The sequence below is a fragment of the Zalophus californianus genome, chromosome 11 (genome assembly GCF_009762305.2).
Source record: "Zalophus californianus isolate mZalCal1 chromosome 11, mZalCal1.pri.v2, whole genome shotgun sequence".
Lineage (NCBI taxonomy): Eukaryota > Metazoa > Chordata > Mammalia > Carnivora > Otariidae > Zalophus > Zalophus californianus.
The window spans coordinates 38,223,639-38,251,544 of NC_045605.1; the positions used below are offsets into that span (position 1 = coordinate 38,223,639).

Below are 27,906 nucleotides of genomic sequence, written 5' to 3' on the forward strand. Positions count from 1 at the left end.
ATTGATCTATATGTCTATCCTTATGCCAGTACCACATGTCTTGATTAACAGTTTTCTAGTAAATTTTGAAATCAGAAAGTGTGAGGCCTCCAACTCTCTTCTTTTTTAAAACTGTTTTGGCTCTTCTGGGTTCCTTGCATTTCCATATGAATTTTCGGATCAGCTTATTGATTTTTGTAAAGAAGTTACCTGGAATTTTGAAAGAGATTGCACTGAATCCGTAGATCAATGTGGAGAATGTTATCATCTTAACAATAAATGTTTTGGGGCGCCTGGGTGGTTCAGTCGTTAAGTGTCTGCCTTCGGCTCAGGTCATGATCCCAGGGTCCTGGGATCGAGCCCCACATCGGGCTCCCCGCTCCGCGGGAAGCCTGCTTCTCCCTCTCCCACTCCCCCTGCTTGTGTTCCCTCCCTCGCTGTGTCTCTCTCTGTCAAATAAATAAATAAAATCTTTAAAAAAAAATAAATGTTTTGATCCATGAACATAAGATGTCTTTCCATTTATTTAGTGCTTCTTTAATTTCTTTCAATAATGTTGTGTAGTTCTCAGAGCAAAAGTTTTGCACTTTTGTTAAGTTTATTCCAAAGTATTTTATTCTTTTTGATAGTTTTGTACATAAAATTGTTTTTTCACTTAATTTTCAGTTTGCTTATTGGTCCTTTTAGAAATATAATTGATTTCTTATATATTGATCTTATATTCTGGAGTGTTGCTGAACACTTAATAGTTTTTTCAGTGAATTCCTTATGATTTTCTATATACAAGAGCATGTCATCTGCAAATAGTGATACTTTTACTTCTTTTCCAATCTGGATGCCTTTTATTTTATTTTCTGGCTAGAACCTCCAGTGCAATGTTTAATAGAAGTGGTGAGAACAGACATCCTTGTTTTGACTTGAGCATCTTAGATGGAAAGGATTCAGTCTTTCACCACTAAGTATGATGTTGGTTTTGGGTTTTTATAGATGTCATTTATCAGGTTGAAAAGTTCTCTTCTGTTCCTAATCTGTTGAGTGCTTTTGTCGTGAAGGTTAGCAATAGTTCTTTGTTTTGCTATTTTAGTGGTCACTTTAGTGTTTACAGTATATGTCTTTAACTTTTCATGCACTACCTTCAAGAGATAATATACCTCTTTATGTATAGTTCAAGAAACTTCCATTTCTCCCCTCAGCCATTATATAATTGTCGACATATATTTTACTTTTAGATGTAAACTCTGTAAAAATTGTTAACATTGTTTAAATAGTCAATTATCTTTATTTTAAAAGATTGTATTTAATAATTTGAGAGAGACTGCGAGTGGGGAGAGTAGCAGGGGGAGAGGGAGAGAGAATCCTAGCAGACTCTGCGCTGAGTGCAGAGCCCATTGCAGGGCTCAATCTCAGGCGCCTGAGATCATGACCTGAGAAAATCAAGAGTCAGACACTTAGCCAAGTAGTCAATTATCTTTTTTAAATATTTATTTTATAAATTTGTATTATAACATTTACTTGTAAAACCAATCAGTGAGACCATTTAGGGTATTTGGACAATCACAAACATTTGTAATTTACCACCTTAACCATTTTTAAGTATCTTTACATTGTTGTTTAACAGATCTCTAGGACTTTTTCATTACGCAAAACAGAAACTCTACACCCATTGAACACCAACTTCCTATTTCTCCTTTCCCCCAGCCCCTGGCAAGAACCATTCTACTTTCTGTTTCTATGAATTTGAATACTTTGGATATCTCATATGAGTAGAGTCATATAGTATTGGTCTTTTTGTGACTGGCTTATTTCATTTAGCATAATGTCTTCAAGGTTCATCTCTATTGTAGCATGTGACAGGATTACCCTCTTTATAAAGGCTTAATAATATTCCTTTTTCTGGAAGATTTATTTATTTGTTTAAGGAGGGGAGGGGCAGAGGGAGAGGGACAGAAATCTTGAAGTAGAATTCCTGCTGAGCACAGAGTCCGATGCAGGGCTCCATCCCAGGACCCTGAGATCACGACCTGACCCGAAATCAAGAGCTGCACACTTAGCCTCCGGAGCCACCCAGGTGCCCCAGGCTTAATAATATTCTATTTCATGTATATGCTACATTTTATTTCTTTGTACTACATTCATCTGTCAATGGACATTCATCACCTCTTTGCTGTTGTAAATATTGAGGTAATGAACGTGGGTGAGCAAATATCTCTATATGTTCTGGATATTAATTCCTTATCAGACACATGATTTGCAAATATTTTGTCCCATTCTACAGGTTTCCCTTCTACTTGAAACTCCTTCAGATTTCTATTATCTATCTTCTGTATATTGATTTTTCTTTCCTTATCCCTATACTGAATTGTTCCATTTCTATTCAAAAATACATAAAATCCTTCCCTTGACCATACTAAATATCCCAAGCTTATATTATTCTACTTCTTTTCCTTTGTGGCCTATTTTCTTGACAAGATAATTCACATTTGGTCTCCAGTTGTTTACCCAATTCACTTTTTTTATTTCCTATATTCTGTTTCCACTCTCACCACTATTGAATTTAGTCTCTTAAAGGTCACCAAGTGCCTCTCCAATCAAGCCATGCTTTCTCGTGTCTCTTGACCTCTCTGATAGCATTTGACAATGTTTTATGCCCCATTTTTATGGAAAGTCTCCTCTTGGTTTCCAAAACTGTCCATTTTCCTGGCTTTCTGGCTCCTCTCTCATGGCCATGTCCCCATTGCTGTCACCATTCTTTTCAGAATTCCAAATTCATCAATGCAGACATTCATTCAGGTTCTCTCTTTGCTCTTTTCTCTCTTTTTGCTATTTTGTTCAATTCCAACACTTTAATTATCACCTTAAGAGGCAGGGCCTTTTCAGTATCTCCAGATTCGGTCTTTAATCCTTGGACTCCAATCCTGCATTTCTAACTGCTGGTTGAACATCACAGTCATAAAACTTTGGAGCAGTGAGAAGCCTAGAGAACATTTAGTTCCACAGGACCCAAGGGATTTCCTGGAGACAGAGCAGGTGCTCCTTTATATCAGGCAGCTCCACTTCTTTCTGCATTGTTCTTTCACTTCATATATGTTTATTGAATGATTCCTTAATGTCTTATAGACACTAAAAAGATAGTAAGAAGATATTATGAATAATCTGATGCCAGTAAATCTGACAACTTAGACGAGGCAGACAAATTACTTAAAAAAACACAACGTGCCAAAATGGGCACAGAAGAAATATAACCTTTTATAGAAGTAATTATAGAAACAGAACTATTAAAGATCTTGAGCTCAAATTGAAACCTGTCCCACAAAGAAAATCTAAAGTCTCACTACTGAATTCTTCCAAATATTTAAGAAATAACATATAACACCAATCCTATCCAGCTCTTCCAGGAGTTAGAAAACAAAGTTAACACTTCTCAACTCACCTTTATACCGAAATCTGAAAGAACATTACCCAAAAAAGTAAAAATATAGGTCAATCTACCTCATGGAGATTCATTTAAATATTAAGTATTAGCAAAACCACCCAACATGTTAACAAAAAAAGGTTAGCACATCATAATAAAGTGACTGTACTAGGAATGCAATGTTGGTTTAACGTTTGAGAATCAAGCGAAGAGCCAGAGAACGAAACAGAGTACAGTATTTGCCCCTGCAATCTACCTAAAGCGAAGTGGCTCTTCAGGCCACCAGCAGATCATAGACACCCCCGCCCACCCGCATGTCGCAGCTGGCCTGAAGGATCCTGTTCCAAGTGGATTTTCTGTAGGAGAAGTTTTGATTCCTTTAGCTGATGAATATGATCCCATGTTTCCTAATGATTATGAGAAAGTAGTGAAGCGCCCAAGAGAGGAACGACAGAGACAGTGGGAGCTGGAAAGACAGAAAGAAATAGGAGAGAGAAAAAGAGGCGTAAGGACAGACCTGAAGCTAGTGGGTTTTCGAGGCAACCAGATCCAGGTTCTTTTCTTTTTTAATTTTTTTAAAAAGATTTTATTTATTTATTTGAGAGAGAGAGAATGAGAGACAGAGAGCATAGAGGGAGGAGGGTCAGAGGGAGAAGCGGACTTCCTGCTGAGCAGGGAGATGCAGGACTCGATTCTGGGACTCAATCCCAGGATGCCAGAATCATGACCTGAGCCGAAGGCCCTTCAAAAGACAATAAATACATTATTGTAGTTCATATAAAGAATACTCCACAGCAATGAAAAGGGGAAAACCCCGAGTACATACAAAAATATGAATGAATCTCACAGATGTAAGGTTGAGTGCATGAAGCAAACACAAAAATATTACAATAAACAGTTCTTTTTATTTAGGCAAAATGAAATGATAGTGATAGAATTTAGGGTGATGGTTATCTTTGAAGGAGCTCAGAAAGAGATCACAAAGTAGACTTTTGGGGTGCAGGTTACATGGGTATGTTCACTTTGTAGAATTCACCAAGATTTCTGAACTTTCCTCTGTTTTCTATAGAGCTACAGAGTTATACAAAAATGGAGCATGATTTAGTTAGAAAAAATTAGTCTGGAAATATTTTTATTCTTAAAAAAGCAATGTGGTGCACTTTGATCACATAATAAAGAATTATGCAATTACTGGTTTCTTTTCTTTTTTGTTTCCAATATCAAAAATCTTGGGGATAACTGTCAATTGTAGTGACCATATTAATTTAGGTGGTTTATTTCCGTCTTCCTCCTAAATGGCTTTTGATTTTCTATTTCTTCTTATTATATATGTGTGTTTTTAATTATGTACCACCTCAAATCTCCTCGGGAATCAATTTCTGATGAAGATAAGTATAATACATACCATTCTATCTAGAAATTGTGATTACCATTTTTCTTTACTTTTTTTAATTCCAAAAAACTAAAAACGAACAACAAAACCAGGATGCTTATACTTTTTTCAATTAAATGTAAAAGACCAACATGTCCACTAGATGGGGGCAAACCCCAAGGCTAAATTTTTCTTGTAAAAAAATATTATAGTTAATGTAAAAACACAGTCTTTAGCAAAGAAATAAAAACTTAATATATTACCAGAGTTAATATATGGCTTTGTATTACTTAATGGTATCTTAGTAAAAACTAGATGGATTAAGTTTCACATTGGTATTTAATTTTACAGATTTTAAACATATCTCCAGAAGTCCCCTCAGTCTGTCTTCTGCTTAGTAAACAGGGCAATTGAATAAAGCAATGGATGTTTAATGCTACTGTTTTTTCTTCAGAGAAGTAGATGCTGTAACCATTTTGGTTTCCTATTCTAGATTCTAACAGTCCTCATCTAAATTATTTAAAAAGCCATCAAAGTCCTTCTTATAGTAACTAAGCCATCTTTTCAAATTTGTTGAATGCTGTCAAATGGACTAATTTTAGGGGAATTATTTTGTTTCCTACTCTATCATTTAATGGAGAAAATATTCCTTCCTGTTATAAAGGGCTTTTTGCTTGGGATTGTAAAATTCCAGTAAATTGGTGATGTCTTCTCCTCTCCCTCCTCCTCCTCCCCCTCCTCCTTCCCCTCCCCCTCTTCCTTCTTCCCCTCCTTCTCCTCCCCCTCCTCCTCTACCTTCTCCTCCCCTCCTCCTCTACCTTCTCCTCCCCTCCTCCTCTACCTTCTCCTCCCCCTCCTCCTCTACCTTCTCCTCCCCCTCCTCCTCTACCTTCTCCTCCCCCTCCTCCTCTACCTTCTCCTCTACCTTCTCCTCCCCCTCCTCCTCTACCTTCTCCTCCCCCTCCTCCTCTACCTTCTCCTCTACCTTCTCCTCCCCCTCTCCTCCCCCTCCTCCTCTACCTTCTCCTCCCCCTCCTCCTCTACCTTCTCCTCCCCCTCCTCCTCTACCTTCTCCTCTACCTTCTCCTCCCCCTCTCCTCCCCCTCCTCCTCTACCTTCTCCTCCCCCTCCTCCTCTACCTTCTCCTCCCCCTCCTCCTCTACCTTCTCCTCTACCTTCTCCTCCCCCTCTCCTCCCCCTCCTCCTCTACCTTCTCCTCCCCCTCCTCCCCCTCTCCTCCCCCTCCTCCTCTACCTTCTCCTCCCCCTCCTTCTCTACCTTCTCCTCCCCCTCTCCTCCCCCTCCTCCTCTACCTTCTCCTCCCCCTCCTTCTCTACCTTCTCCTCCCCCTCTCCTCCCCCTCCTCCTCTACCTTCTCCTCCCCTCTCCTCCCCCTCCTCCTCTACCTTCTCCTCCCCCCTCCTCCTCCCCCTCCTCCTCTACCTTCTCCTCCCCCTCCTCCTCTACCTTCTCCTCCCCCTCTCCTCCCCTCCACCTCCCTCCTCCTTCTTCTCCTCCCCCTCCTCCTCCTCCCCCCTCCTCCTCCCCCCTCCTTCTCCTCCCCTTCCCCTTCCCCTTCTCCTTCTTCTTCTTCATCTATGACTCACAGGACTCTGCAGCATCCAGAAAGTTATACCCCTAGAATTCACTGAAGAGGTTTCCATATGCCCCTTGCTTGCTATGGAAAATAACACAAGGATGAAACTAGTCATCTCTGGATACCTACTTTTAAAAATCAACTTTATTAAAGTATAACTTATGTACAAAAACCTACATTCCATTTAAAGAATACAACTCAATGACTTGGGCAGTTGTATACATCTGCAAAACTACCATCACAAACAAGATATAGAACATTTCCATCTCCTCTGAAAGACTCTTCCTGCCCTTTTGCAATCCAACTTCTGTCCCTGTTGCCAGGCAACCACTGCTCTGCTGTCTATAAATGAGTTAATTTTTCCCCCAAATGGATATTCAGTTGGAACACAGCACTATTTCTTTAAGAGAATTTCCTACTGCAGTCCTTGGCACCTTTGTCAAAAATAATTGACCATTTATATCTGGATCTGTTCCCAGATTCTCTTTTTTCCTATCAATCTACATGTCTATCCAATACCGCACTGTCTTGATACTGCCATTTCGGTTAGTTTTGAAATCAGATTGTATAAATCCCCCAGCTTTGTTGTTCTTTTTAAAAATTGCTTTGGCTCTTATGACTTAGGAATTGCTTAATGTTTTATGCCATAAAATGCAATTTGCTCCTAATAAGGGTAATTTTTATGTCCCCAAACACTACTGTAAATAAACTAATAATTTGAAAGAAAATGGAATTTTTGTTGTGATTATTTGATAGACTAATTGGTGGTACATGGATATTAAGATTCAAGGACACCACAGATGAAAAGCTGTATTTGAATGTGAGCTTTCTGGAAACATAGTTCCTGACAGTGGGTCATTTACTTAACCTCCATAAGCCCAAGTGAAGAGACTTGTACGATGGCATCTCAAAGGTTATCATGAGATAATGTTAGTGAGCGTCTACAGCAGAGAGGGTACATGGCAAGCACTCGATTGTTAGCTATTAATATTATCACAATGGTCTGGTGTATCACATCTGGGACATGTAAGAACTTTTATAAACAAGATCAGATGAGACTATGTCACTCATGCATTACATAAAAGATGACTGGGGGGCGCCTGGGTGGCTCAGTCATTAAGTGTATGCCTTTGGCTCAGGTCATGATCCCAAGGTCCTGGGATCGAGTCCCACATCGGGCTCCCTGCTCGGCGGGAAGCCTGCTTCTCCCTCCCCCACTCCCCCTGCTTGTGTTCCTGCTCTCACTATCTCTCTGTGTCAAATAAATAAAATCTTAAAAAAAAAAAAAAAAGATGACTGGGGAAGGCTGATGATCAGATGTGAAATTTTTTTACATTGATTTTGATACATTTCATCTTGGAATTAATTTTTAAGGTGAAAGTAATTGCCAAAAAATTATACGATATTATTTTTGTATTTAAGTACGAAACTAAAATTTTAGATCTGTAAAGACATTAAGAAATTATCTATTTTCTCAGCTGTTTACACTGGGAAGCTGCTAGCTCCCTCCTCAGTTCATTCTTCTCTGACAGAAGGTGTTGGCTTTTCTTATCCCTTCTAGAAGTAAAAAGCCTCTGTGTCAACCTAAGAGCATTTTATCCAGCAATGCAATAAAAAATTTACAGTTGTAATAGTGCAACCTATTAAAAATCAGGATTTGATTATTATACCCACTAATACCCAGAAGTTAGAATTTCCCTAAAAATAAACTCATCTGAACTAAGGAGTAAGTTTCCTAGAAGCCAAAGTTGGGAGTAGGAAGTGGGCTGTTTTTACCAATGATACTCAGTATTGAAGAGTTTTCTTTTTCTTATTGTATATTTTATCCCAATTTTTGAATGTGTTCAAAGACTCTCATTAATAAAATACTAAAAATTTAAAATAGAATCAGTGATGATCTAATTTTTGAATGTATACTGATGAATATTTGGAATATAAAAAATGTACATCAAATAAAATTTAATTGCATGCTAAACAACTTTGAGGCTAGCCAAATTATGAAAGCTTCTGCCTTACATACAGCAGGGAATATTTGGCAATGTCTGGACACATTTGTCAGAGCTGGGGACAGGGAGTAGGAGACACTACTGGCATCTACAAAGTCAAGGCCAAGAATGCTGCCTAACATCCTACAAGGCACAGGATGCTCCCCACAACAAAGAACTATTTGTCTCCAATGTCAATAATGTGAGGAACACTGACATATAACTACTTTTCTAGGTGGAACCCAAAACCTCCTCATTGTGTCCAAGGGTGCAGACTAAAATGAAAAGAACGGATGAAGACCCTAACACCTTTTTCTCCCTTTTGATTCTTCTCATAGGCTTTGCATATCTTCAAATAAAAAAACATGCAAAAGCATGTGAAAGCAAATCTGAACTCTAGGGCTTTTTTCTGGTATGTGCCGTGAAGGATCTGATTTTTGCATCCAGTCTTAATATGATTCTCACAACAGAGCTGTGTCTTGGTCCTAGGGTTTGTCCCTTCAATTAGGATACGTTTTCTTCGTGAATTATTAAATTGAGGTTTGAAAACACGGGATAAAAGCTGGTGGCATCACAATTCCGGACTTCCAGCTCTATTACAAAGCTGTCATCATCAAGACAGTATGGTACTGGCACAAAAACAGACACATTGATCAATGGAACAGAATAGAGAGCGCAGAAATGGACCCTCAACTCTATGGTCAACTAATCTTTGACAAAGCAGGAAAGAATGTCCAATGGAAGAGACAGTCTCTTCAACAAATGGTGTTGGGAAAATTGGACAGCCACATGCAGAAGAATGAAACTGGACCATCTCCTTACACCACACACAAAAATGACTCAAAATGGTTTAAAGACCTAAATGTGAGACAGGAGTACATCAAAATCCTAAAGGAGAACACAGGCAGCAACCTCTTCGACCTCAGCCGCAGCAACTTCTTCCTAGAAACATCGCCAAAGGCAAGGAAAGCAAGGGCAAAAATGAACTCTTGGGATTTCATCAAGATAAAAACCTTTTGCACAGCAAAAGAACAGTCAACAAAACCAAAAGACAACCGACAGAATGGAAGAAGATATTTGCAAATGACATATCAGATAAAGGGCTAGTATCCAAAATCTATAAAGAATTTATCAAACTCAACACCCAAAGAACAAATAATCCAATCAAGAAATGGGCAGAAGACATGAACAGACATTTTTCCAAAGAAGACATCCAAATGGCCAATAGACACATGAAAAAGTGCTCCACATCGCTCGGCATCAGGGAAATCCAAATTGAAACCTCAATGAGATACCACCTCACACCAGTCAGAATGGCTAAAATTAACAAGTCAGGAAACGACAGATGTTGGCGGGGATGCGGAGAAAGGGGAACCCTCCTACACTGTTGGTGGGAATGCAAGCTGGTGCAACGACTCTGGAAAACAGTATGGAGTTTCCTCAAAAAGTTGAAAATAGAGCTACCATATGATCCAGCAATTGCACTACTGGGTATTTACCCCAAAGATACAAATGTAAGGATCCAAAGGGGTACGTGCACCCCGATGTTTATAGCAGCAATGTCCACAATAGCCAAACTGTGGAAAGAGCCTAGATGTCCATCGACAGCTGAATGGATAAAGATGTAGTATATATACACAATGGAATATTATGCAGCCATCAAAAGGAATGAGATCTTGCCATTTGCAATGACATGGATGGAACTGGAGGGTGTTATGCTGAGTGAAATAAGTCAATCAGAGAAAGACATGTATCCTATGACCTCACTGATATGAGGAATTCTTAATCTCAGGAAACAAACTGAGGGTTGCTGGAGTGGTGGGGGGGTGGGAGGGATGGGGTGGCTGGGTGATAAACATTGGGGAGGGTATGTGCTATGGTGAGCGCTGTGAATTGTGCAAGACTGCTGAATCACAGATCTGTACCTCTGAAACAAATAATGCAATATATGTTAAGAAAAAAAAAAGAAGATAGCAGGTGGGGAAGAATGAAGGGGAGTAAATTGGAGGGGGAGACGAACCATGAGAGATGATGGACTCTGTAAAACAAACTGAGGGTTCTAGATGGGAGGGGGTGGGGGGATGGGTTAGCCTGGTGATGGGTATTAAAGAGGGCACATTCTGCGTGGAGCACTGGGTGTTATGCACAAATGATGAATCATGGAACACTACATCAAAAACTAATGATGTCATGTATGGTGATTAACAGAACAATAAAAAAATTTAAAGAAAAAAAAGAAATATGAAAACACGGGATAGGCACCTGATTTTTTAAAGAAGGGCAGGTTCACTTTCTTGTGTTTGTTTTTTTTTTTAAGATTTTATTTATTTGAGAGAGAAAGCACGAGCAGGGGGGAGGGGAGAGGGAGAGGGAGAAACAGACTCCCCTCTGAGCAGGGAGCCCAATGTAGGGCTCTATCCCAGAAACCTGGGATCATGACCTGAGCTGAAGGCAGATGCTTAACCGACTAAAACACCCAGATGCCCCCCTCCTTTTTTTTGATTCCTAAAAATTGCCTCTGTTTAAGTTATCTGTGTCTGAAAACGGAACTCCAGTGACTGCTCAGGAGACAGTGCTCCTTATCAATTCGCATTAACTCTCCAGTGAAGTTTGCCTAATTTTCAAAGACTGTACATCTAATAGAGATGAAAGGTTGAACATATGCGATGAAAAGAAGAAAAAAAATTAGGTGGCAGTTTGCTTTTAGGTTTTATATTTATTTCATTAAGCGGATTTTCTAGCCTACAAATCCTGCTCCTCTGAGATCCACTTGCAAATGTGGCCATGTCATTAAATTCATAATGACGGCTATTAATGTATCTGAGCATTGACCGGATAATCAGTGATGAACCAAGTATGAGTGTTTTTATTCCATTTGCTCAACATTAATAAGACTCATCCTGAAAGGGGGAAAATTTGGTATGAATTTAAAGAGGAACTCATGTAATAGGCATCGAGGAGCTGTATACAGAACAAAAAATAAGCCACTCTCAGCTTCTCAGCCCTGGATACAGGAAACACATTTTCTCTCAGAAACTGATTTCCTCTCAGTCCTTGTAATTATTTGCTATAATCCTTTTGTTTTTTTTTTCTTATTCCTTGGGTTTCTTGTGGTTGGAGACCTCTGATGCCTGAAAGGGACCTTTGAAAATGACATAAACAGTGTTTCCAGGAATGGAAGTGTTTGGATTTTTGTCCTGATAGATGCCAATGAATAGAAATAAATGAATGCTTTTACACCCATAGAATAAAGACTCTAAATCCTATCACTGTGGTAGGTTGTGGGTCAGAAAGCTCCCTGTAGAAGCATATTTAAGATTTAGAAAAAGCCAACTCATTTCACTGTGAGCCTGTGAATTATGATATGCTCCTTGAATAATGACAAAGCACATTTCCTTAAGCATATAAGCTAATAAAATTAAGCCCAGATTTACGAAAAACAGATTTAAAAAAAAAAAGCCTTTGGATAAACTCTGCCAGATTAGAGAAAACTTTGTTTGCAAACTGAGCTTTTTTTTTTTTAAGCCTTCTTAAAGCAAACTGGAAGGTACAGGTAAGTAAAGAGTCCAAAGCATGATTAGTGAATGCCTTCTGTGGTTAGGAAACACTAGTAAATACTAAGGAAAGTACAAAGGAAGCAAACAATACAAATTCTGCCCTCAGAGATAGAAGAGATTTTGCTTATATGTGGAGTTTGCTCCTCAGCACTGGTTGCATGTTGAGTCCTGAAACCAAGGGAGTAGTCACATCTCAGCTCCTTATCATAAATAAGGAGGCCTCTTTGGCCCCATACTTAAGTGGAAAGCTTACATAAACCATGGATGCAACTCATTCCAAAGAAAGGAGCCATGGACTCTGTGACTTTCAGGTAAGCAGGTAGCTCATTTAGCAGTCTGCTAGGATAGATGGAGTCCTATTCTATTGTCACTGCCTGTCAGCTGTACCTATCATTTGGTATCCCTAAATCGGGCCACTTTTTTTTAAGAGACAGAAAAAGAGAGTGTGTGAATGTGGGCATGTGCGGGGGGGAGAGGGGAGTGGGGGGGTTGGGCAGAGGGAGAGAATCTTAAGCAGGCTCCACGCCCAGCACAGAGCCTGACACAGGGCTCCATCTCTCCTTCCTGAGATCATGATCTGAGCCAAAATCAAGTCAGATGCTTAACTGCCTGAGCCACCCAGGCACCCTGGACCCAACACATTCTGCCAAACCCTTGCATCGTAGACATTGATACTCTGAAACTGAGGCTCTCCTAGCCAGAGATCACAGTATAGTTAAAGCTCTCCTCTTTCTTGAATCCTATTTGTCATGATGACTCAGTTCATACATTAACTTTTCTGAGATGATTGTTTTTTTAACCCGAAAACCACCTAACATATTTGATTAAATAACATTATTAGTTAATCCAGAGTGATTGGATCACATGAGCTGGCTCAAAAAGACAAACCTTGGTGAATATATAACTGAAGAAGAGGGCCATTGGTTTAGTTTCCTTTTCCTTCCTCAGTGTTAAGAAGTTAAGAGAAAAAACCCTTTGGGAATAGTCACAGAGAGGCTACGTAGTCAGTGAGAAACTCCTGCTGGGGAGACTGAGCGAGTAGTTGCTCAATCAATGTATGCTCCATGAATACATAGGTTATGGGTCCAAGGGAGATATGTGCTAGTAAAAAAAAAAAAAAAAAAGAATTGGTGCCATTTTTGTTGTTCAAAGCTTTTATTTTTTTCTGAATATTCATATTTATACTTGTGTCACCATCTACACTGTGGCTTTTTAAAGCCTGAGCCACTTATAATCTAGCCCCAGTATAATCATCATCCCTTCACTCTTAGAATTCCTTTTCCCTTGTCTCTTTGCCTTTGTAGGATTTGTATAAAAGGAGGACCTTGGAAAAATCGATACTTCCTGTGAACGAGAGAGACCATCTGAGCAGTGCCCCAAACAGGATTAGGCAGGTAAAACCAGTTGGCGAGCAGATATATTATGATCTCTTGGACCAAGGTAGAGTTGTGTGCATGTCTAAACTGTCATGCTGACTCACCAATGGAAGAAGGATCATGTGGGTTGACCAGGGTGAGGTAGGACTGTCCACAGGATTGTGTGAACTGTGGTAGCGGAGGCAAAGTATATAACATTCATGGACTAAACACTTTAGCTAACTACTTTGCTAAAAATGGTCTACGCTCTAAAAGACAAAGATCTAAGCTCTTTTAACATTTTCTTAAACTTGTGACAATTCAAGTCACTAGTAAGTTAGTTCTTACGGTTTAAAATGAAAGCAAATGGCCATAGTGATGTGGAGAAGACAGCTGAACTGCACCAGTATACTTGAATTTTTTAAATTAAATTCTGAGTTACCTCACCTTATAAAAATACATGTCAATATACTAAATACTCCACAAAGACCCAGGATGGGGGAATATTTAAAAATACACTTCTCTTGGATCAGCACCAAAAATATCATGTTTTCTGTACAACCCGTTACAAGTTTTTAAGTGTGTTAAAATTATTTCTGATAAAAATTACAAAGTCCACATAGATCAGTAAAGATGTATCCAAACAACTTTCAAATATATTTTGACATCAAGGTTAGGCATGTCGCTTGGAAGGGCATTTGAATGTGTACCACTGGATTTCTACTGTGAAACTTTTGATGTCAACCTTGTATCATGGGGATATGTCCTATCTCACACAAAGGAGGCACTGGTACTTGGGAACTCAAGAAAATTATTAGAACCGTTATGGCTGAGGTGAAGAATTTGTGCAGCCTTCCACAATTTCAAAGAGGTAGTGATAGATACTTGTCCTCCTGGCAATATCAAAGGCCGTTTCTTCCAAGTTGTTTTTCAGGCCTGGTTTGATGTAGCGGTTCATCAGGAGGAGCTCCAGGGTATCTTTGCTGTCCCTGTTGCCGGCAGCGAGATGTAAGGGGGTCAAGAGGCCTTTTGTTTGGGCATTAATATCTGCATCGTGCTGGAGTAAGAAAGAAGCTACTCTGGTATTATTCCACTTACAAGCACTGTGCAGGGGTGTCCAGCCATCCACAGTCACTGCATGGACATCTGCCCCTTGTGCGATCAGCTCACGCACCACGTCTAAGTGTCCACTGTAGGCTGCTCGATGAAGAGGGGTATATTCATCTTCATCTCTAGCGTTCACGTGAGTGGCCTTTTCAGACAGCAGTCTCCGCACTGTGGTAAGCTGAGAAGAAAAGGGACCTTTTCAAAACCCAACGTGACCCAAAACAGTAAATGAAGAAAATTAAACTGTCTAGTGGTGTTAATTTTTTTTTAAGTTCCATAAGAACTTGTTAGCAGAGGACTTTAAGATAAAAATGATTTAAGATTTCTTTGGGGGGCAGATGGCCACAGATTTAAGAATGCACAAGTTAGTGTTAACCACTCTCTTGCTTCCTAAGAATGTGACTCTCTGAAAATCACGAATCAGTATCGAATGTATGACTATCATGCACTTACTCCTGGCCCAATTAAGGCCCACTGCATATAAGCTTTAGTCCTAGATGAATAATACAGACTATAACTGTATTTAATATTTTACACTTCATTAGTGAAAACCTAATAACTGATTTTTCTACAGTAGGATTATCGTAACAATATACATTGTGCATAAAACTTTGAAAAATAAATTTCTTTCTCAGAAGAATACAACGGTAACAAGGAAATCTAGAGATTAAGGAGCTCAACTCCTTCAAACTAAAACAACCTTAGAAACATGTTTTCAGGAAGTGATTTTCAGTTTGGTCTCTGGATCTCTGGTGGGATGCAGTATGCTCCTGGGTGAAAAAGTTATCCAAAAAATGCAGGACCTTTTTGGTTATTAATTTACTACCACCAGCATGGAAGAACTTAGTAAAATGAAGTAGAAGTGGCTGAGTGGGAAAAATATATTTGATGATACTGCTTACATGATACTGGGCAAATTGATATTCCTGAATCCCATTTTCTTAAACTGTAAAAGGGAAGAATATTACTTATTTTGTGGGGATATATGAGGATTAAATTAAATAATGTAGTAAAGCACATGGTATAGTTTATATTCAAAACATGTTAATTCCTATCCTCCCTCTTCTAAATGATAGTTGTCTCTAGGATGATCTTAATGACTTAATATAAATGATTTAAAAATATAGGTGATTTCTTGCTAACTTTATAATTATCCCTTAAATTTCCAAATAATACCCGGTAGGATGCTTTGTGACTTACTATGTCCTTTCATGGACATTGCCTCATTCGATCCTCAAATCCTGTATAAAAGATACAGGTATTATCATGGCCATTTTTATAGGTAAGAAAATAGAGGTTCAGGAACAGTAGGATTTACCCAAAGTTACAAACCAAATAGAGGTTCAGGGACAGGTCTTCTGGCTCTGAATCCAGTACTTTTCCTACTATATTATGGTTTCCTCTTTAACTGTTTTGTTTGTTTTTTTACCCGATTTTTTTCCGCAGCCCAAAGAAGCAATTTGCTTGGATCTTTTTCCATCTTTTTTTCTTGCAATTGATACCACTCTTCAGTTTTTTCATCTTGCTCCTCGTCTTCGTCAGAATTCCCTACCCAGAGACTTTGGGTACCAGTGGGAATAAGGTGTCCATGTGTTTCCAACAATTCAAGTTGGTTAAAATGTTCAGAAAAGTCCAAGGAATTTTCTGGGTCTGGTTTTCCATCATCATTTACTTTCCCTTTTTCCATTTTTACTATGACACTAAATACAAAACATTTCAAATGCCAGGGTATAAATAATCTTTCTAGAGGTGAATTATATCTGCTTTATTTTATCCATCAAGATCTGGAAACACAAACACAAAAATTATTAGCAAAACAGTAATTGTTTATCAATTACAAAGTCTTCCAAACATGCACAATAAACCCTGTCTAAACTTTTTGGTTTTATTGGTAGTCTTTACATTCTCTAAATACCAGAGCTGAAATTTGTTATCTATACCTTTAATGGTTAAAACTCCTTATTTTTTTTCTTCTACTAAGTCAATGGTTATATTATTCTGAATCTATTGGTTTCGATACTATTGTATTATACTAAGAGTGATAAATGCTTAAAGCTTTTAAACCATAATTTAAAAAACAGGCACATTCATGATTTTTATAAACTAGACACACAGATGATGTAAAGCAGAAACAAAAACTTTTAGTTTCTAATAAATTACTTCAAAGACTTAGGCATTCTTAGAGACGGAATAGCCCCAAGGAATCTGTACAAATCTCTCATCAATCCAAGTATCTTTATTATAACATCTGTAATAATTATCCTATTTCTACTTTAATAATTTCAGCTTGGGAAAATTCACTGCTTTAAAAAGGAGTCCCATTCATTGATAGACAACTATAGTTCTTAGTTGGCTTCTTGTTCTGAACTGAATTTCAGCTGTCATTCACCATTCAACAAATATGAATAGAATGCCTGGTCCATGCCAGTCTTTGGGTACTGGGATTCAATAATGAACAAGGTCCATGTCTTAACCTCAGGAAGGTTATTGTCTAGTGGAGGTGACTGGCAACAACAGCATGAGCTGTGCCATGGCAGGATTCTGTCCAGACACAATGAGTATACAAGAGAGTTACAATGAACACAGTCCTAAAGGATTAGAGAAGGCTTCTTGAAGGAAGTGACATTAATTCAGCTAAGCTGACACATTAATTTATAAACCAGTATTAGAGTTACACAGCTTATTAAATCTTAACCAATTTTTAAAAATGCAAATAATAAATATCTTTTAAAAATACCATTTCTCAGGCTTCTGATTCATTTGTTGAAATCCTACCAGTCTTTCAAGGCTCTTCTCAGATGTTTTCTCTTCCATTGAGTCTTTCTTGAACTTCCAAATTAGATTTCTCTCTGGTAGCCTTTTTTGTTCTACCTATTGTCTTATTTCAGCACTAATTATTTCCTTAGAAGATTATAAGCTTAAGGATAGAGACTGTATTTAACTTTTATTTATGTCCTACTTATACAGAGGGCATTAATATTTGTAGAATTAAATCTAATTAAAGCCCTATCACTTGATTTTGTTTGGAATGGCTACTGAGAAGTTCCAGAGTTGGACTTCCCTTAAGATACTAATTTCTTTCTAATTTCACAAGTTTAACAGTATTCAATCCTAATGTGGCATTAGATTTTACTAGTGCCAAAGGAACTAAACTTAGGTTTAAATTTATCACTTATGACTAATAGCGTCTCTGGGCCTGTTACTTCATTGTAAAATATAATGACTGTACTAAAGGATTTCCAAGTTCTTCCCAGCTTTTCAGAGTCTACTGAGACCCATCAAAATTACTTTATGTTTTATTAGTTCTTCTGGAATTTTCACTTTTTATTATTGAAGAATTGATGATATACAGTGTTAGTTTCAGGTGTACAAACACAATGATTAGACAATTCTATACATTACTCAATGCTCCTCACAGTATACCGTATTACAGACTACACTTACTGTATTGTTGACTATCTTCTCTATGCTGTGCTTTTCATCTCTGTGACTTATTTATTTTATAACTAGAAGCCTGTACCTCCTCAAACCTTTCATCCATTTTGTCTATCTCCTCACCCCTCTCCCCTCTGGTAACCACCAGTTTGTTCTCTGCATTTGTGATCTGTATGTAGGAACTCCCATTGGGGTTCTCATTTTTTTACTATCAAACTATTTCCTGAACCTTGCAACACAAAAATGATCCTACATCAGTTTATTAAACACTGTGAACAGATACCATAAAGTTCATTTAATTATATCAAATACAGAAACAATGAGGCACATATTTTATCCTTTCCTTTCTATAAAAACTCCCCCCACTTTTTAAAATAAATTCTGAACTTAGTGCTCCAGATACAGTAACTCACATATAAAATTTCTTTTCTAATTTTAGATGATTTAATTTAAAGAGTCAAACCTAGGTGCATCTCCCTGACTCAGGATTTTAAAAAATCGATTAAGATTCTTACTCGATGATCCTCAACGAAGAAGAAATAGGGAATGTTTAAAAGAACACATTTCGACAGAGATCTAAACTATGTCAACGCCTCACAAATAACTCAGTGACAGATGCGGTCATAAACCCCTTTTTACCGGTGAAGGCGCCGAATAAAACAACCTGCCCTACATTAGGGATGCTTCAATGGAACTAAAAGGTCAAGTTTTCTAATTCAAAAGTTTCACATTATTTTTTTACTGTACTATATTTTACTGCTATCAGCACAAAGCAGTACAGATGTGCTGAACCCGGGATCCAGGGGTGAAAATAAGGGGAAGCAGGGAATAAATGGGTCCGAATACTCTAACTCTGGGGAGTGGGAGTGAGGGAGAAGGCCCCCAGTCCCGGCCCTCTGGCACCGACTGGTCACTTCCCAGGCCCGGAGTCGTGCCTACGGCCTTCCAAACAGCCAAGAGTGGGGAAGCCGCTCCAGCCCTACCCTGGACCCACGACGCGGCCCGAACTGCAGGGCTCATTGGGGTCGACAAGTGACCCGCCCCCAAGGGCCCGGCAGTTTTTAGGTGGCGCGAGAGGATCAAGGACCGCGGTCCGGGCCAAGTAAGAGCTACCCACCTTAAAGAAGGGAAACATCGCCGTCGCGAACCTCGCTTCCGGGGTCGTCCCTCGGCTTCTGAGGATTGGCTCCTGCTTGAGGGCGGGGCGTCGCCGCTACTTTCCCGGCTCGCTCACGGCATTCGGCAGCCAATGAAAGCCGAAGAAGACTTGAAGCGCTACGTCATCAGAGGTATCGCGAGAGAAAGAGTTGCTTCCCCACCCCCCCCCCCCCCCCCCCCCCCCCCCCCCCGCCTAATTCAGGTTTATGGCCCCGCGGGTTGTTTTTAACTTGCAGGCTCACGAGGTGCAGTTGCTTTTTTTCTCACGAATCCCGCTCCTTCTTCCCGGGTAAAAGACAGCCTGGGGGTCTGGTGCGGGGGCTTTGGATAGTGTAGGTGTGGGGTAATTTAGGAATCGTACCGCCTCCTATTTTGTGGGATCCCGGGCGGAAGCCCTAAGTGGATTGACTCTCTGGAAAGAATGGGACGGGTCTGCTAAGCCCTGGAGGGTTCTGATTCTGGCTTCAGACAGTTGGGGGTGGGGGTGGTGTGTTGAGGCTTAGAATCTGGAAGGAGCCAGGAGTCCGGGAGTGGGAGGGGTTCCCGGAATATTTTGGCCCTTTCTACTTGCCTTGCGGGCGCATGGCGTTTCTCCGCGGAGCACGTGTTTGTTTATTTACACTAGTTTTTAAAGGTTGGGCCCTTCTCTTTTCGTAAACTGGACCATTGCTTTAAACGGTCCTGTGGTTGAGCAGGAATTACGGGATTTTCTCGACGCTCCAGGGTAGCCTGTGCAGGCTGTTTAAAACATTTCTGCACGTCCAGAGTTGTTTGTGTGCTAAACCAGAACTGCTGTATGTGTCCCTTTCTGTCCATTTATCTGATAAACATTAGTTTCCAGTAGTTTAATCATAATGGTGAAATGGTACTGGAGATGTGCTATTTTCTATTGTTAGCCCTTAAAAAATAAAAATATAGTACGTGCGTAGATGAAAATGAGATTCCCAAAATTGGTGGTTTTTTAAAAGAATATGTTTTTACAATAATGTAATTTTGCTTTTAGAATTTGCTAGAATTTGGAATCGAGTGAGTTTTCTGACGTATTTGATCACACAACCCAGGAGTACTTGGAGAGAAAACTGGTTCCGGAGGAGCTGGACTGACTATAAAAATGAGTCCTGCGGATGCCCTGTAAGAACTTGTCTTCTGGGATCTTTTTTGTTGCTTTGGATTCCTAAAGCGCATCAACTATGACCACCATGAACGAAAACTTACTTAAAAAATTAGCAGTAAATAGCTTGCTTATGAACAGAAATGTTAGTCATTAAAAAGAATATTTAGAATGTTAAAAAATTAATATGTGTTTGCTAACTAAAAGATAATATATAGCTATAGATTGAGGCTTTGCAGTAATTTGGTATATTAGTGTAGTATATAAGTTTATATTCTTAGGTTTTGTCTTGAAATATTAGCGCTATCAATATTCTTGAACTTTTGTGGGGAAGTCACACTGGTCAAGGCAAGCCTGTTTAAGCAGATTGCTAGAGTAGTAAATTGCTCTAGCATTGAATAAATTGGAAATGAATTTGAGTAAAATGAAAATCAATAAAAGAATCAGAAGTTATGTGGAAAAAGCTCTAGACTTGGAGTGTTTCACCCCGATTTCAGTTCCTTGGTTAATACTGTGTGACCCTGGGCAAGTTAGCAATTCTCTGAACCTTGCATCAATTTCTTCACTCTATGTATATAATTGGAACAAAATTGCCTTTCTCAGATTAATTTAGATGTTTAAATGAGAGAATTCATTTGAAAATATTTTATAAATTGCTATGGTTGCATAGGGTAATGTGATTTTGAAAGTATTCTGATCAGCCTGTGTGTGTGTGTAGCAGTTAGAACTGTGTGCATGTATTTCATCTTTGAAGTTTCTGAAGAGAAGTCTTTTCTGGAAAAATCTCATATATAAAGATTTCAATTTTGGAGATATATCTAGAAGTTGTTTTAAGTTCATTATGGTTTAGTGAAAATAGGCTGAGTGGTTAAATCCTGTTTCTTGCACTTATTTGTGCGATAAATTAATTTCTCTGTTTAGTTTTCTCATTTTTCAGAGATAGAAATACCTATTTCTTTACATGTGGAAGTTGAGAAGAGATCATAGATACATAAGTATTTTAAAGAAAGGTTTTTAAAAATTTTTTTAAAGATTTTATTTACTTATTTGAGAAAGAGAGCTCGAGTGGGAGGGAGGGGCAGAGGGAGAGGGAGAAGCAGGCTCCTCACTGAGCAGGGATCCCAGAGATACATTCCTGACCTGAGCGGAAGGCAGGCACTTAACCAACTGAGCTACCCAGGTGCCCCAAGTATTTTAAAGAAAGTTAAAAGTTACATTAAACTGAAGAAGGTATTAATAACTACAACATTGCTGCTTCACATGAGAGTACCTTTGGATACTACCAAATTCAAATGGAATTGTAACTCTATTTTGTTACTTGGCCAGATTTGTTAATGAAACACTAGCTTTATGTAGGGAATAGAATCAAGCAGGTGTCTTTAGGGGCTTGAATGTAAGTTACTAGTTTTTTTGGGACAAAATCTACTTACAAAGTAAGAAGAGCTTTTTAAATTAAGTCAACTCTGATTTTCCTTGAAGAGTGCAAAATAGATAAATAGCAAGTTTAGATATGGGGTCAAATCCTCTTGGGATTTCAGGATGGAACAGAATTGGAAAACAACGAAGCTTTTAGGTCCAGGGTCCAAAGGAGTGTGTAACACTGGAGTTATAATAAGGTTATACTTTTTTGAAAGGAGTCACAGAATCTTTTTAAAGTTCACGTGTGTCTGGGGCGCCTGGGTGGCTCAGTCGGTTAAGCGACTGCCTTCAGCTCAGGTCATGATCCTGGAGTCCCGGGATCGAGTCCCACATCGGGCTTCCTGCTCAGCAGGGAGTCTGCTTCTCCCTCTGACCCTCTTCCCTCTCGTGCTTTCTATCTCTCATTCTCTCTCTCTCTGAAATAAATAAATAAAATCTTTAAAAAAAAAAAAATAAAGTTCACGTGTGTTTGTTCTGTTTTGAATTAGGTGTAGGCAAACTATGTAACACTGAAGATCTGTTGAATGCTTCAAATTTTCAGACCTATTTTAAAAGCTAGAAAAGTGATTTTACTGTATAACTACTATTATATATGTTCTAAATTTAGGTTTTAATCTTAGCATCTTTTAATGAATTATATTGAAATGTTTCTTCTTTTTTTATATAGTGATGATGAAAATACATTTAAAATCTTAGTTGCCACAGATATTCATCTGGGATTTATGGAGAAAGATGCAGTCAGAGGAAATGATACATTTGTAACACTGGATGAAATTTTAAGACTTGCCCAGGAAAAGGAAGTGAGTTTGGTTTACATTTTTTCAGTTTCTACTATGCTCCCTTAGTCAGTAGACTCTTTTCCTTTCTTAAAGTTGGAGGTTTGTTTTATAGGCTCATGTGCTCACGTTGCCTGCTTAAATATCAATATACTACAAATCCAAAGCAGATTTTAAGTGCTTTGTGACCTTAATTCAAGTAGGAGTTGGTTTTGTTAGAAGTTTGTGAAAGTTTACACATATTTATGGGGTGTTTACTGAGTGCAGGATCCTGTGGCAGTTTCTGTTTGAAATGGAAAGATGACTCATCGTTTCTGTTTGCCAAGAACATACAGGATACTGGTATGTGAGGTAAGACAAATGTCCATAATGCTCAGATGCAAGGTCTTGTGTGGTAAGAACCATAAGAAAATTACAATCAGCTTTTCTGGGAGTTTAGAAGTAGAAGAGATCACATATAGAGGATAGCAAGATCAGTTTAATGAACGAGGTGGCATTTAACTTGGGCTTTGAAGAATGAGTAGGCTTTTGATGGGTGAAGAGCATAGAGAATGTGCATTTCACAGGAAGCAGGAAGAAGGGCACAGAGGTGAGACAGTATGAGGTATGTTAGGGGTACAACAGGTCGGTTTGGCTCATTAGTAGGCCATATGTTAGAAAGCGTGCTGAAAGACCAGAAAGACTGTTTGAGCTGCATTAGGAGGGCTTCAAATGCCAGATTGAGGAGTTTGTACCCAATTCAATGGAAAATCTTTTGGCAACAGGGTATAGGGTGAATTGGAGACCGTGGTGTGGGATGGAAAAGAGGAAGTGAATGCAAGAGGTATTTCAAAGATTAGATTTGCATACTTCAGGGGTGAAGTTGAGGGAAAGGGAGAGGACAATGTCTAGAGTGTGTTAAGTTTGGGAGGGAAAGGGAGAGGACAAAGTCTAAAGTATGTTAAGTTTGGGTGAATGGTGGTACCAATAATAGAAATACCTTCTAAATAAGGAAGAGGTACTTCTTTATGTGGGAAGGTGATGAATTCTGATTTAGACTATTTGAGTTGGAGATTCGGATAGGGCATTCAGGTCAACGTTCCAGCAAGCCCTTGAAATGTCCTGGACATTTTAGGAGAGAGTTGGGGAGTGAACATAAATGCTTGTGACTTACAAATTAGTATCTTCAGCCTTGACTTTTCCTCAGAGTTTTGTTCAGTTTTTCTGCAGGTCCTTTGGTTCTTCCTCCTGAATGTATAGGGAAAGTGTTTTTGTGCCTATGTGTTTAGCCTAAAACATTTATCCTATTTTGCTGGACTGCATTGCCTCCCCATTGGTCTTTCTATTTGCATTCTTTTTCCCTACATCTATTCAACATAGCAGCCAAGTGAACATAAAACAGATCCTATCACTCTGCTGCTTAAAATCTTCAAGTGGCCTTCCATTGACTAAAATAAAATTCAAACTACAAGGCTCAACTTGATCTGGCCCCTGCCAGGAGACTTTTACAACTCTCTGCATCCTTCAGTATGCTCCATCCACCCTAGAATGTTCTACTCTGGGACTGCTGCACGTCTGGGGAGCATGTTTTACCTTTTTGGAGAGGTCTTCCTGGATATCTCCAAACACTTCAATTACTCTTTATTTTTTTCATAACACCGTCTGAAATAATATATTGAATTGGCTACTTGTTTACTATCAGTCGTCTCCACTAGAAGGTCAACTCCCATGAGAGTGAAAAATCTTTTCTGCTTGTTCATGCTGTATCTTAAAATCTAGGAAGGATCTAGCAAGCAGTAGGTAACTCTTAAAATTTTGTTAATGAATAAGGGAGTATCTAGTACGAGCTCCTTTTAAGATGGCTTCCTCTTATCCCTGAGAGCAGAGAAACTTGTGAGCCGAAGGAGGTCTGTTTCCTGCTAGAGAATCTTCAGTTGGATTTGTCTGATAGTTCCTCATGGTTAGATTCACTTTTGACAGAAATACCACAGAAGCAAGTTGTGCCCTTTTCAGCCTTCCCTGGAGTCACAAACCAGCTTTTAAAAATGAAAAGAATTTTTTTTAATTTGTGGTAAAATACACATAACAAAATTTACCATCTTAACCATTTTTAAGTGTATACTTTATCAGCATTAAGCCCATTCACGTTGCTGCGTAACCAACCTCCAGAACTCGTCTTGCAAAAGTGAAACTGTATCGTTTAGATCACTACTCCCCCTCGAAATGTTTTTTGTTTTGTTTTCTTTGTTGTTTTTTTCCCATGCTGTTGTGATCCTTTTCTTCCTTAACTCTTGTTCATTTTTGAAGACCTAGCTTTAGTCCCACACTTTTATTGAAGCTTCTCTGACTATAGGATGGAAAACTTTTAGGTTCTTGGGCTGGTCTAATAATTAAATCGATATAAGACACATGAACAGGAGCAAAACAAATTTTGTATGTACAGGAGCCTCATAAAAATATTAGACTCCCTGGGGACGCCTGGCTGGCTCAGTTGGTTAAGCGACTGCCTTCGGCTCAGGTCATGATCCTGGAGTCCTGGGATCGAGTCCCACATCGGGCTTCCTGCTCAGCGGGGAGTCTGCTTCTCCCTCTGACCCTCTTCCCTCTTGTGCTCTCTATCTCTCATTCTCTCTCTCTCAAATTAAAAAAAAAAAAAAATCTTAAAAAAAAAAATATATTAGACTCCCTGACAGGTAATTGAGGCTTATATTGCCATCCTGAGCTGAGGAGAGAGGGGGTAGAGGTCTGGCGCTTCAAAGGAGAGGAAGATAATTCATAGGAAGATGGGAAGAGCAAATGTTTGCCATGCCATGTAGAGATAAAAAGTTATCTCTGGTAATAGTTCTCTTCCTGGTATAGGCCCCCTGTCTAAACTCTTTTAGGCAGTTAAGGGGGATAAAACAAACAAAAAAAGCTTTTCCTGAGTCTACCCAGTCTTAACTGCCTTTAGCTCAAAACAATCCACGTGCCAAAGTGACACTTTTGGGGGTGCTGTATTCCGCTCCCCCTCACTGCTGTAGCCCAGGTGATCTGTACTGCTGGGTTCTCTTGTATAATTAAGAATTTAATCAAGTTTCTTTAGGTAGATTATACACTTCCTGAAAGTGTGAGTGTTGAACACTTTTTCTATATAATTTCTTCTCTCTTGTTTCTAGAATGCTCTTCCTTAAAGTCTCATTTATTCTATATAGTGCAACTCAGACGCCACCGTGTTGGCATATCCCTTCTGGACTCCCTGTCCTCAGATGAGTTTTTTCCCTTCAGTTAGAATTGATTGTGATGTCATTGCTACTCCTGGTTTGTTTACATACCCATTCTAGTGCATGTCTGAGTTTGAGTTCTCTTCAGATGTGTAACACTTTGTCTCTTCTATTAGACTCTGAACATATTTAGGAAAGAGGTTGTATTTTGTCCATCATTTGTATCCTCAGGGCCCAGTACAGGGAATTGCACTTTGTCAGTGTTTAATGAGAGCATGGACATCATCTGTTTTGTAGATTGCTATTTCCTTAGGTGCCAGTGCCTGTAGGAGCCCTAAATAATTGTTGAATGAATTGAATGAGTAATCTGAATTGAATTGGCTCTCTTGTCCATAGGTGCTGTTAAAGTGCTAAATTTGTGTTTGATTTAGATAACAACAACAAAAAAAATAATGGTCACTTCCAGTAGAATGAGTCAGAGGTTTGGTATAATAATTTGAAGGTGGCTTTTTTGAAAGGTGGCCTAAGAACTTGAGTTGGAGTCAGATTAATCAACAGACTGGCAGGCCCCTTGAATAAATAAAATATAAAACTTTAAATCTTCATACACAATAATATCTTTTATGAGTTTTTTTCCTACCCCTTTAATCTATAGGTTTAACGTTCTTACCCATAAAACATACTAATTTTCACACTGTTTTCTGTTGATTAGGTGGATTTTATTTTGTTAGGTGGTGATCTTTTTCATGAAAATAAGCCCTCAAGAAAAACATTACATACCTGCCTTGAGTTATTAAGAAAATACTGCATGGGTGATCGTCCTGTACAGTTTGAAATTCTCAGCGATCAGTCAGTCAACTTTGGTTTTAGTAAGTAAGTATATTTAAATGCTTAAGTGAACGTTTCCTTGTGTATAATATTTTCTGTAAAAGACAAGCACGTTTTAACAGCCATTTCACCTTCACTAAAAGCTATTTTCATAGTAAGCATAATTCTTTGAATTTTCCGTACATCATTGTGTTAGTTTATATTTTCCAAATTGTGGGACTGAGTATCTTCTCAAATTTTTATTGTACATTTTGGTATCTTCTCCTGTTCATATCCTTTGCCCATTTAAAAAATTAGGATTTTTTTCTTTTCCTGTTGAATTTGCAGAGGTTGTTTATATATTCTAGAGACTAAACTTTTTTTTAAGATTTTATTTATTTATTTGACAGAAAGAGACACAGCAGCAACACAAGCAATGGGGAGTGGGAGAGGGAGAAGCAGGCTTCCCGCAGAGCAGGGAGCCTGATGTGGGGCTCGATCTCAGGACCCAGGGATCATGACCTGAGCTGAAGGCAGACGTTTAACGACTGAGCCACCCAGGCGTTGGAGACTAAATGTTTGTTAAGCATGTGTTTCTTTTTTCTAGTCAGTGGATTGTCTTTGACTTTTTTATGGAGACTTTTCTTGACAAATACTTAATTTTAGTCAGATATATCATTTTTTTCTCCTTAAGATTTGTACTTTGGGGACTGACTGACGATATCCACCTAGAACCCCATGTCGTAAAGATAGTCCAATGTTTTTTCTTAAACATTGTACAGGATACCACACTGCATGTAGTTGAAGTGTTCTCTCAGTCTCCTTATACTATGCCAGTTTTTCTGTGTTTTCTTACCTTTCATTTTCCTGATAATTTTTTGAGGTATACTGGTCAGCTATTTTATAGACTGTCCCTCAATTTGGGTTTTTCTCATGATTAGACCGGGATTGTGGGTTTTCAGGAAAAAATATTCCACAGAGGTGAAGTGCCCTTCTCATTGCATATCGGGAGTACATGCTGTCAACGTGGCTTATTATTGGTGAGGATAACCTTGATCTCTTGATTAAGGTGGTGTCTGCCAGGGTTCTCTGCTGTCAAGTTAGAATTTTTCCCTTTCCATACGCTGTTCATTAGAAGTGAGTTGCTAAGTGCAGCCCACACTCAGAGGGATTTAAGTTCCACTTCCTAGAGAGAGGAAGGAGTGTCACAGGATATGGGCGTATTGAAACTACCATAGTCATTAGTAAGTATTTTGAGGGAGCTATTTTGAGGCTGTACACCGTTCTGTATTTCCTTAAAGTTTGTCCACTAATTTTAACATTCATCAGTGGTTCTTGCCTATAGCAGTTATTAACTGTGGTGTTTTAATGGTGATTTTCTGTTTCCCACATTTTTGCTACATTTATTAATTAGAATTCTTCTGTAAGGAAGATCTGTCCCTTTTCCCACATTTGTTAATTTATTTACTCAGTTGTCTTTCATTAGGAACTTATTTAGTTGTTTACATCAGTATGAACCCATTTTATCCTTTGGATTATAATTTAATACTATTGCAATCTTATTTTTTGCTCAAATGATTTGTTCTAGGTTTAGCCATTAGGTGCTTTTTCAGATTGATTCCTGTCTGCTTTTGATATACCCTCATCTTTCCCCCAC

The 27,906-nt window shown here is 38.8% G+C and overlaps 2 protein-coding genes and 1 long non-coding RNA gene across 8 annotated transcripts in view; 2 read left to right on the plus strand and 1 right to left on the minus strand.

Annotated features, from left to right (window-relative positions):
* The window catches only part of LOC113914650, an 18,618-nt gene extending 2,677 nt beyond the window's left edge, over nt 1-15,941 (plus strand). The window contains exons 3-4 of the long non-coding RNA XR_003517495.2: nt 13,207-13,296; nt 15,811-15,941. This is a non-coding gene — a long non-coding RNA (uncharacterized LOC113914650). The remainder of the gene's footprint in view (nt 1-13,206; nt 13,297-15,810) is intronic.
* On the minus strand, nt 11,930-19,028 carry ANKRD49 (ankyrin repeat domain 49). Of its 2 annotated transcripts, none has more exons than XM_027580063.2 (3): nt 18,917-19,028; nt 15,794-16,148; nt 11,930-14,542 (listed from the first exon to the last, which is right to left on the minus strand). In XM_027580063.2, exons 2-3 carry the CDS (start codon nt 16,049-16,051, stop codon nt 14,081-14,083), a joined length of 720 nt encoding a protein of 239 aa, XP_027435864.1. In that variant the 5' UTR covers nt 16,052-16,148; nt 18,917-19,028; the 3' UTR covers nt 11,930-14,080. The 2 variants fall into 2 exon arrangements, with proteins under 2 accessions (XP_027435864.1, XP_027435865.1); XM_027580064.2 differs by lacking the exon at nt 18,917-19,028 and adding an exon at nt 17,102-18,894.
* Nucleotides 19,029-19,146: 118 nt separating this feature from the next.
* The window catches only part of MRE11 (MRE11 homolog, double strand break repair nuclease), a 78,493-nt gene continuing 69,733 nt past the window's right edge, over nt 19,147-27,906 (plus strand). For 3 of the 5 annotated variants that reach the window (XM_035722919.1, XM_035722918.1, XM_035722916.1), the window contains exons 1-4: nt 19,147-19,246; nt 19,961-20,088; nt 22,155-22,287; nt 26,155-26,315. In XM_035722919.1, the coding sequence (XP_035578812.1) occupies nt 20,069-20,088; nt 22,155-22,287; nt 26,155-26,315 (314 nt within the window). In that variant the 5' untranslated portion in view covers nt 19,147-19,246; nt 19,961-20,068. Of the gene's footprint in view, nt 19,247-19,960; nt 20,089-22,154; nt 22,288-22,380; nt 22,615-26,154; nt 26,316-27,906 lie in introns of those variants that run through there. The other 2 variants (XM_035722917.1, XM_027579870.2) reach the window with 2 other exon arrangements.

Excerpts from the sequence above, each read along its gene's own strand:
- ANKRD49 (XM_027580063.2), bottom strand. The coding sequence starts at position 16,051 with ATGGAAAAAGGGAAAGTAAATGATGATGGAAAACCAGACCCAGAAAAT. Across the intron at positions 14,543-15,793 it reads GGGCTGCGGAAAAAAATCGG|CTTACCACAGTGCGGAGACT; the intron begins GTAAAAAAACAA and ends TTTTCTTCTCAG.